This window comes from Aethalodelphis obliquidens, unplaced genomic scaffold, assembly GCF_003676395.1.
Source record: "Aethalodelphis obliquidens isolate GAN/ISIS:26980383/991018 unplaced genomic scaffold, ASM367639v1 scaffold7, whole genome shotgun sequence".
NCBI lineage: Eukaryota > Metazoa > Chordata > Mammalia > Artiodactyla > Delphinidae > Aethalodelphis > Aethalodelphis obliquidens.
Window position 1 is genome coordinate 34190217 of NW_020837951.1, and position 10370 is coordinate 34200586.

At 46.3% G+C, this 10370-nt stretch overlaps 1 protein-coding gene across 5 annotated transcripts in view; it reads right to left on the reverse strand.

Moving 5' to 3' along the window:
- The window catches only part of LOC113619929 (stimulated by retinoic acid gene 6 protein-like), a 73733-nt gene that overhangs the window by 5650 nt on the left and 57713 nt on the right, over nt 1-10370 (reverse strand). For 2 of the 5 annotated variants that reach the window (XR_003432592.1, XR_003432591.1), the window contains exons 12-18: nt 9726-9807; nt 9358-9406; nt 8782-8899; nt 7571-7690; nt 6164-6327; nt 5309-5455; nt 3920-4575 (exon numbers count right to left, since the gene is read on the reverse strand). Coding sequence is in view for 3 of the 5 variants with exons in the window: in XM_027105442.1 (XP_026961243.1) it covers nt 4445-4575; nt 5309-5455; nt 6164-6327; nt 7571-7690; nt 8782-8899; nt 9358-9406; nt 9726-9807 (811 nt within the window). In the remaining 2 variants the exon portion in view is untranslated. Of the gene's footprint in view, nt 1-3078; nt 4576-5308; nt 5456-6163; nt 6328-7570; nt 7691-8781; nt 8900-9357; nt 9407-9725; nt 9808-10370 lie in introns of those variants that run through there. The other 3 variants (XM_027105442.1, XM_027105443.1, XM_027105444.1) reach the window with 3 other exon arrangements.

Sequence of the window (10370 nt, forward strand, 5' to 3'; positions counted from 1 at the left end):
CTAAAAATCAGGCAGTGTGTTTTCTAACTTTGTTCAACTTTTCCAACGTTGTTTTGGCTATTCCTTGCAATTCCATATGAATTTTAGGGCCAGCTTTTCCATTTCTGCAAGAAAGATTTGTTGCAATTTTATAGGGATTGCATTGGACATACAGATTACTTTAGAGAGTACTGCCATCTTGTCATAAGTTTTCCAATCCATTAACATGGTGTAGATTTTCATTTATTTATGACTTCTTTAGCTTTTATTTTTTCAGAAATGTTTAGTGGTTTTCAGAGTACAAGTCTAGTACCTCCTGGTTAAATATTTTTTAAGTACTTTATTATTTTTAATGCTCTTGCAAATAATTTTCCTCAGGTTGCTCCTTTCTACAGAATTATAATAAACTTTCATTTCTACAGTTGTATTGAATGGCAGTTGATAGATGAGTGTTAATCTGTATCCTGTAACATTGTTGAACTCATTTATTAGCTCTAACAGTTTCTTTTTGCTTCTATTTTTATTCCTTAAGAATTTATAAAATCATGATGTCAGCAAGTAGAAATATTTTTACTTTGGTTACTATAATCTTGAAGTTCTTGCATCTATTTTCATAAGGGATATTTGTCTGTAGTTCTCTTTGCTTGGGAAGTTTTAGTCTGCTCGCTTATCAGCGTTATGCTGGCCTCATAGAATGCGATAGGAAATGTTTCCTCTTCTTCCATTTTTTAGGAAGAGTTTGAGAAGAATGTATTTTAATCTTTTAAAATGTTTTGTAGAATTCACTTGTGAAGCCATCCAGTCTTGGGCATGTCTTTGTTGTAGTTTTGTTTTTGTTTTTTAAATATTCAATCTCGGGCTTCCCTGGTGGCACAGCGGTTAAGAATCCACCTGCCAATGCAGGGGACACGGGTTCGAGCCCTGGTCCAGGAAGATCCCACATGCCGCAGAGCAACTAAGCCCGTGAGCCACAACTACTGAGGCTGCGCCCTAGAGTCCGTGAGCCTCAACTACTGAGGCCCGCACGCCTAGAGCCCGTGCTCCGCAACAAGAGAAGCCACTGCAATGAGAAAGCCAGCGTACTGCAACAAAGACCCAACTCAGCCAAATTAATTAATTAATTAATTTTTTAAAAAAAGAATTCAATCTCTTTACTTGTTATAGGTCTATTAGGAGTTTCTATTTCTTCTTGAGTCAACTTTGTTAGTTTGTGTCCTTATAGGAATTTGTCCATTTCATCTGGGTTATCCAATTTGTTAGAGTACAAATATTCACAATATACTTTCATAATCATTTTTATTCCTGTAGAGTCAGTAGTATTATCCAACTTTCATTTCTGTTTTTAATAACTTGGTCTATTCTCTTTTTCTTAGTGATTCTAGCTTCAAATTTCATCAGTTTTGTTGATCTTCTCACAGAATCCACTTTTGGTTTGATTCACTGTCTCTGTTGTTTTCCTTTATTATTTTATTTATTTATTTTTGGGAATATAATGGCTTTACAATGTTGTGTTAGTTTCTGTTGTAGAACAAAGTGAATCAGCTATATGTATACATATATCCCTTCCCTCCTGAGCCTCCCTCTCACCCCTCCCCCCCATCCAACCCATCTAGGTCATCACAGAGCACCAAGCTAAGCTCCCTGTGCTATACAGTAGTTTCCCACTAGCTATCTATTTTACATATGGTAGTGTGTATATGTCAAGGCCACTCTCTCAATTTGTCCCACCCTCCCCTTCCCCCGCTGTGTCCACAGGTCCATTCTCTACATCTGCATCTCTTTTCCTGCTCTGCAAATAGGTTCATCAGTACCGTTTTCCTGTTCTTTATTTTATCTATGCTCTCATATTTATTATTACCCTCTTTTTGCTAGCTTCAGGTTTAGTTTACTCTTCCTTTTCTAGTCCTCAAGGTGTCAAGTTAGGTTATTGTTTTGGGATCTTACTTCTTTTTAATGTAGACATTTACACCTATAAATTCTCCTGTGAGCACTGCTTTTTCTGTATGTCATAAGTTTTGGTATGTTGTATATTCATTTTCATTTGATTCAAGATATTTTCTAGTATCCCTCATTTTCAACTTTCACCCATTGGGTGTTTAATGTTGTATTTCTTAATTTTCACATATTTGTGATTTTCCCCCAGTTTTCCTCCTGTTATTGATATTTAGTTTGATTCCATTGTGGTCAGAAACGACACTTTTCATGATTTCAATTTTTAAAAATTTACTAAGACTTGTTTGGTGGCCTAACATATGGTCTATCCTGGAGAATGTTCTTTATGCACTTGAGAAGAATATGTATTCTGCCGTTGTTGGGTGGAGGGTTAGGTCTAATTGGTTTATGGTGTTGTTCAAATTCTTTATTTCCTTACTGATTTCCGTCTGGTTGTAAGATCCATTATTGAAAGGGGAGTACTAATATCTCCACTATTAATGTGGAACTGTCCATGTCTCCCTTCAATTCTGTCAGTTTTTGCTTCATATGTGTTGGGACCTCTGCTGTTAGATATGTATATGTTTATAATTATTATACCTTCTTGATGGATTATACCTTTTATCAATATATAATGTCCTCAAGGATGAGAGATACCTGATCCCTGCCCTTGAGGAGCTCACAAACCAGTCCAGGGAAGAGGCTGGGAGACAACTGTAGCAAGAGCTGCAAAGAGAGGCCTTGCCACATGCTGAGGCAGAACCTCATCTCCTCAGGTGTCCTGTGTCCCTGGAGTGGTGACTGCACGTAGCAAGTACTTGGTCAGCACTGGCTGGGTGCAAGTGAGGGGCACTGGCTGTGAGGTCTGCACTAGCTTTCATTTAGAGAAACTGAGACTCATTCTAGTGGCAGAGCTGGAACCCAAACCCAGTGCTCCTGACCTTCTGTTTAGTGGCCACTCAACCATGATGCCAGGGTTGATTTCAGTATTGAATTCATGGCTGAGATATTCAGTCATCATGGCCTTATTATTTTATTCATTCCAAGATCCTACTATGTTACAGCAGATACTTGGTAATGGTGAGGAAAATCTGAGAAGGCCTCTTTCTTTGTGGAGCCGAGAGCATAATGAGAGGGAGGCAGACATGAATCAATCACCACAAAGGGTAACATTACAAACGACGACTGATATTTATTGAGAGTTTAGGATATGTCAGGCACTAGCTTAGGAGTGTTTGTGTATATTAACTCATTTTATCCTCAAAATAATTTTTGGCGTTGCGGGTATCTTTCCCTTTTTATATTAATACGTAGGGGAAAGAAAGCACAGAAAGGTGAGGTAACTTAGCCAATGTCACACAGCTAGAAAGTGGTGGTGGTGGGATCCCGATACTCTGAGTCCCAGTTTCCTTAGTTTCAAAAAGCAGAATGACAAAGCTTGGTTGCAGAGATAAAGTTAAAAGAGATACGTCTGGCAGACACATCTAGCAAAGGACTGGGCTTACAGAAGGTACTCAATGATTACTGGATTTCAATGGCTCTGGGATTTGTGAGGTGGATGGGGACTTCCCTCACGCTATGGGTGAGTCCTCCTGGTACTTGCACAGGTTTTGTGAGTGACAGGCCCCCATTTATCAGAGATCTTATGCTGGGGAATGAAGAATCTGGGTAAGTACTGGGCCCCCTGCACAAAGAGAAAGGTCCAGGCTTCACAACCGGGCACCTGGACCCCCTTGGATGGTCTAACCAGCCCCCAGCACCATGCCCTGCATACACCAGAGGGCTCGCCCTCCTCAAACCTGCGCCCACACTTTTGCTCCTGTTGTCCCCCACCTTACATGCCTGCCCATCCCATCTCTGCCTCCTCAGACAAGTGGCTTTCTCAGGGAATGCCCTCTTTGTCAGAGAGAATCTGTACATCTGATTTGTGACCAAGGCCCAGGTCAGTTCTGATCCGTTCCCCATCCCAGTGGCTGTGGGAGAGAGAACTCAGTGTGTGTCTGCTCACCCACCAGACTGGAGGCTGGGATCGTGGATTCCTTCTCTCCCACCACCATAAGACCTAGAAAGGAGGAAACAACGAGGACCCTGTTGGACTAAGGCCATACTTTCTCCCAGAGAAAAACTGTGCCACATGGTTAAACTCTCCTGATATAAAAAAATTTACCACCTCTTTCAGTGACACAAAGTTCTGCCCTGTGGCTACATTAAGTGTGTCTCAACATGGATCTCCCCAGGGCTGCCTCCTAACCATGGATAGTGGAAATCATTATTGGGCAAAGTTTGTTCAAGAGAAATTCTCTTTAGTTCTTGATCTTTTTACCAAGGGAATGAATTAGACCTGAGACTTCATTGTTCAGCCCAAGTGCCATCCCATGAATTGCTGGCCTGTATGCCGTCTGTGTGGACAGCGCCTGTGCATCCCGTCACACTGCAGGGGACAGCTGCTGGGTAGCCTGGGCCTCCTCAGGGGCAGATGTCCTGGAATGGCCTTGTCGCAATGTGGGAGGTCAACGTCAGCTCTCCGAGCACATCAACAGAATCTGGGTAAGTCCCGGGAGCCATGACCTGGCCTTGATTTTCTGAGCGTGACCAGTCTGGGGTTGTTGATCAGGGTCTGCAGCAGGAGCCACCTTGTCCTGGACCTCACTGAGGTGCGGGGACCTAGGACAGAACCAGAACCAGTAGACTGGGAGGAGGGGGCAGCTTGTCTCTGTCCTTCTCAGAGGCTGTAGCGAAAGCTGCCCAGAAGGTGTGAGGTGTGGAAGGAGGAGCTGGACCAGGACTCCTGGGGACATGAGGGCGGCTGGAGGGATGTGAGTTTGTCCCACAGATCTGGGTATCTGCAGCATTGGGAATAGCAATGAAAACGGTCCAGGTCAGTGTTGAGTGTCCACGACAGAACATGGCTAACTGGAGGGCTTCCCAGCGGAAGGCAGAGCAGAATAATAGGGGTGGCAGGGGTGGGAGTAGACAGTGTATAACCTTCAGGGGATAGGAGTCGGTGGCTGGGAGAGCTTGTGGTAAGGAATGGGGCAAATTAAGCAAAACTGCACACCATCTTGGAGGGCACCTGGCTTGCAGCCTGGGCTATGGGTAGCATCTCAAACAAATGGTTGAATGAAGGACTCAGCTATCAAAACTAGAGCTCGTTTCTGGAAACAAGGGAGGAGGCCAGTTGGCAGGACAAGGACACAAGGCCTCAGGGGTCCTGTAGCCAGGCTGACTGGGGACAAAGCCTCCTGATCCCCTGGGTAGAAGGGCTCCCAGGGCAGGAAGTGTGGAGGAAGAGGGGCAGGGAAGGAGGAACCTGGGACATCTTAGGGATCCCAGGGAAGCCTGAAGGTACGTGTTTCCTGGTGTCCAACCCCAGTGTAGGTTCAAACAGGATACTTACCTGCTGACTGATTTGGGTACCAGTATTTGATGGCCTGCTGCAGCCTCCTCTCTCTGTGGCCTGTGATCAGGATGTGACAAAAGCTGACGAGCACAGGGTTGGTGTGATAATGATCCACATAGAGCATGCCAATCCACGCACTGAACCCTGAAATCCAGAAGGCAAGTCAGGCCATGCAGTACGTCCCAGGATGGCCCAGCTTGTGCTTTTTATGACGTAACTGCAGCATCACTTTGTTCCCAAATGGTGCCTGTGTCTTTGCTGAGAATCTAGAAAATGAGGTATAAGGAGCTGGAAAGGTTCTTAGAGATCACACCCTAATCTGTTCATTTTATGGGAATTTGAAGCTCATAGCAGCTAGGAGCCTCTGTGTCTTATATGAAGAAGGCAGCAGCCATTAAATGAATGAATGAGTGAATGAACAGACATGGGCCAGAAATAGGACAAAAACTGTTTTTTCTCCACAGAAAAAGCTTTGATTTTGGCACATTGAAACTGAACAAACCATTTTCTTAACTAAGCTTGCAACTAACAACACCAGTAATTCTGAGACGTGTTTTCTCAAAATTTTCAGAGCCATGCATTCACAAATTACCTTCTAACTGTTCAGATAGAATTCGCTACCTCTTACTGCCCTCCATTCTACCTCAAAGGTCTGTCAAACATACAAGTATTTAATAGCCTGAATTCCCTTCTGACCATCGGGCTGAATAGTTTTGTTTTGTTTTTCTATTCAGCTTTATAGCCTCCATGGGAAGATAAACTCTAAGCGTAAGTGAATCCTCTGGTACCCGACTTCCAGGCAGCTTCTGCAAAAGTACTAGACCAGCGCTCCCCAGATGCACGGCCACGTACCCATGTCTGCTCTCTCACAGCCACTCTGCAGAATGGTCCTGTCGATGCGGGCTATCAGCCACGTGCCCAGGATGCAGCTGATGAGAAGCCTGGAGAGGCAGGCGCCCAGGCCCAGCAGCACGTTGTAGAAGAACAGAAAGTAGTTGAAGTTGTGGAATGCTCTCCTGCAAACAAAGGCAGGTGGAGGGGCAGCACCTTTCAGTATGAGAAGGTGGCTACGCAGGTGGGCTCAGGGGCCCCCCAGACCTGTGGTCAAAGCCTACGTCTCCCATCTCCTAGCTGTGTGACCTTGTGCTGTTAGCAGGAGCTGACTGTCCCCATTTCGCACCTGATGTGAGGACTGGCTCAGAAACAGCGTAGAGGGTGCTGAGCCCAGGGCAGGCTGAATGTGAGTGGGGACTGTAAACCTCATGTGGCTACAGCTGGGTTTGTGGTTACGGCAGAGGGTGTGGCTTTCCCACTGTCCATTGCAACAGTGACCTGCCCCCAGCTAGAACTGCTCCAAGTCCTCCAGGTGAAATTTCTCAAATGACCACCTGATCATGTGATCCGTCTCCTGTTGCCTATGGGATGAAGCCCAAACACTGCCTATGAATTCTGGGGTCCTCTCTGAGAGGGGCTTTTCTGGCATTACCACTTTGTACCTCCTTCCTGTCCCTCACCATCTAAGGCCACTGCATGGCCACAATATTGGATTCTCACTCTTCTCCCAACACATCCTGCCCTTTCATGGCTTCCTGCCTGCATTGGTGCAGCGGGGGCTGCAGCCACGCCATCTCCTCATCTCTGCCTGTAGGAATCTTACCATCCCACAGATCTCAGCTCACATGTCCCGACTGCAGCTGAAAGAGAACACCCGCCTCTCCTGCACCCCGCCACCCCCCCGCTTCTTCGTTACTCATGTTTCTCTTGCAATGCTTTCACACCCTCTGGACTCTACTGTCCCTATATGTCTGTGTCTGTCGGCTCCAGTGCACCGCGAGCACATCACAGGCAGATTGTGTGGGGTATCTCTTTATCCTCAGTGCCCGTGTTGTTTCCTCCATGAGTGAACAGCTTTGAATGAATGAACTAGAAAGGATTACCCATGGGACAGGCACTATTGTTCTAAGTTCATATTTTAATACATTTCAGCCTCAGAACACCTCTCTGATGTATGCACAATTATTTGTAAAATGAGGAAGTGGAGGTTCATAGATGTTTAGTAAGGTCACACAAGGTCACAAAGCTCATAAGGGGCAGAGCCAAGATTCGGCCACAGGCAGTTAGGCCCCGGTTCTGAACCACTGCCCCTCACCCTCTCAGAGAGTGTAGAGTCCACCCAGGAACCTGCCAAGGGTGAAGAGGAAGGAACGAGACTGCTGAGGCCAAAGCCCTACAATGCCCTGCTCCCTTCTCTGCCCTCACCTGTTATTGAGAGCCAAGGGCTTCTGCTTGTCAGCTGCTCCCATCTTTGGTTGCAGGAAGAAGCTGGCGGCGATCCATACCTGCAGGACCATGAGGCCCAGGACGATGGATATGGTGAGGCTGAAACACAAGGTGAGACCATCCTGAGGTGGCCTTATCCGTTCTTCCCAAGCCCATCTCGAATGCCCCTTGATAGAGAGAAGAGAGATGCTGACTGCCCACCAGACCAACAGTAGCTTGAGCTCTGCCCTTTATGCCTACAGAGCATCCTCCTGCCCACTGTGCAGATGAGAAAACTGAGGCTCACAAAGGGCAGATGACCTTCTCAAAGCTGCATCATCAGGTCTTCTGGCTCCAGACCAGAACTCCAGGATTTAATTATGTCTTTTTGTTGAGGGGTGGCAGCTGGGCTGAGTGGTTTAACAGCACAGGAATCAAAGAAAGGATGGGGTCTTTAGAAGAGCTCATGAAGGCCACGGGAGAGTGGACAGGGCAGGTTCTGCCGCAGACTCACAGGAGGCTCTAGGTGAGTTTGGAACAAAGGAGCTCAGAGCAGGGAGGTCCCCAGAGGGCATCACGCCCTGTGTTTGCATTCTCTGAGTGGCAATGTGGGGTGGTGGTTTAAAGAGGCTTTGGTTTCAGATTGCCCAGCTCCCAGTCCTGCCTCCTCCCCTGGGACAAACTGCTCGGCCTCTCTGTGCCTCTGTTTCCTCATCTGAAAAAAGGGAGCTAATGTAAGTCCCAACCTCAAAGAGTTCTTAAGAGAAAAGATGTGTAGTGAATTCTCAATAATGTCGGCATTCACTTTTACTTTCCATATGGGTAAACTGAGGCTCAGAGAGGCACTTACAAGCCACACATCTGATCTAAAACCCAAGCTCAGATTTCCTCTCTCCTTCCACTATACTGTCCTTTCTCTTACTTCACCTCCCTGAACCTCAATCTTCCCACCTATAAAATGGACACATATATATCTCCCACAGACACAATTGTGAGGACACCATTGAACAGTGAGCGTGGAAACATTTTGTAAACTGTGAGGTTCCCATCACAATGAGTTGCTATTTTAGCCCATCCTTGGGTCAGAGCTGGGAGCATGGGTCCGGGGATTGGTGAGAGCCCAGCAGGGAAGGGGTATTTCAAACAGCAGCTGTGAAGACCCACCAGCTCCCAGGCCCTGGGCAGTGACAGGAAGCCCGCCCAGCACTTACATCCCGATGCCCAGTCCTCGGAGCATCTCCAGGGTCTGATTGTGGATGACAGGTAGCACCAGGCTGTACATGATCACTAGGCCACACAGGCTCTGCATCACGTGGATGATGAGGTAGCCTGTGGGCCAAGGGAGCCGGTGGTCGCTCAAGGCCCTTCAGGATCCAGTCACACAGGTCTCTCCCTGCAGTCTTCCCTCTAGCCTCCTCCCAAACGAAGGTCCTGGCACTCTTACTTGCACTGTTTTCTTCTGCCTGGCATGACTGCTGACCTGCTCACCCTGCCAGGGGCAGTTCAAACATCAACTCCACTAGAAAGGCTTCTTGCCCTGTCCTGGGTGGGGACAGTCACTTCCTCCTCTGGGTCACCACCGCCCTTAGCATACACACCCCGTAGGCACAGGACAGGTGGTGATGATGACCTACACGAATGTGTGCTTCTCACTCCTTCCAGAAGGTCCCTCAAGGAAGAGCTGGGGCCACTTCTGCCCTACGTCTCTCCTCCCTACCCACAGCCAGGACTCTGCAGGTGCCCAGGGAATGTGTATTGAATTGAATGGGTCATGTGAGGGCACTTACCCCACAGAATATAAGCTATCTGCCAGCCAGAGTACCTTGCAATGGCCACCTGAGATTTAGAAAGAAAAAAGGGTCTGAGAGAGGAGACATGTTGATTACCTCTAACACGTGTCTGGCATCCTTGTCTCATGTGAGGGTCACCCACCAACCCACCAAGGCAGGTGTCATGATTGTCCTCATTTTACAGATGAGGAAACTGAGGGCTGGATGGGGACAGTGGCTGTCCCGAGTCACCCAGCAGCAGAACATACTAGAATTGAGGACTCTGGACCCCCAGCCCAGAGCTCTTCCTCCCCCCCCTCCCCCCGTCTGAGGTGCAGGAGAGCAGATTTTGGCCTCGGAGCAGAAAGAGGCCTCTGTAGACTTACCACACTCTCTGACGAGGAAGGATTATGGAACTTCAAAGGGAGAAAGTGTTTATCTCCTGCCCACAACCTCTTCATTTGCTTCCTAAAGAAAAAGTGGGAGTTAGTAATGCTCATGACCAGGGCTTAAAAATCATTTTTTAATACTTTTTTTGAAAATTGAGATATAATTGACATATAACATGATATTATTTCAGGTGTACAATATAATAATTCGATATTTGTATATATTGTGAAATGATCACAGTAAGTCTTGTTACTATCTGTCACTGCACACAGTTACAAAATTTTTTTTCTTGTGATGCGAACTTTTAATCTACTCTCTTAGAAACTTTCAAATATTCACTATTTTTTAACTATAGTCGCCATGCTGTGCATTACATCCCTATGACTTATTTATTTTATAACTGAAAGTTTGTGCTTTTTGATGCCATTCACCCATTTCACTCCCCCCACCCCGCCTCTGGTAACCACCAATCCGTTCTATGAGTTTAGTTTTAGTTTTGTTTTGTTTAGAGTCCATATATGAGTGAAATCATTTGTCTTTCTCCATCTGACTTATTTCACTTAGCATAATGTCCTCAAGGTCATAAATGCTGTCACAAATGACAAGATTTCATTCTTTTTTATGGCTGAGTAGTATTCTGG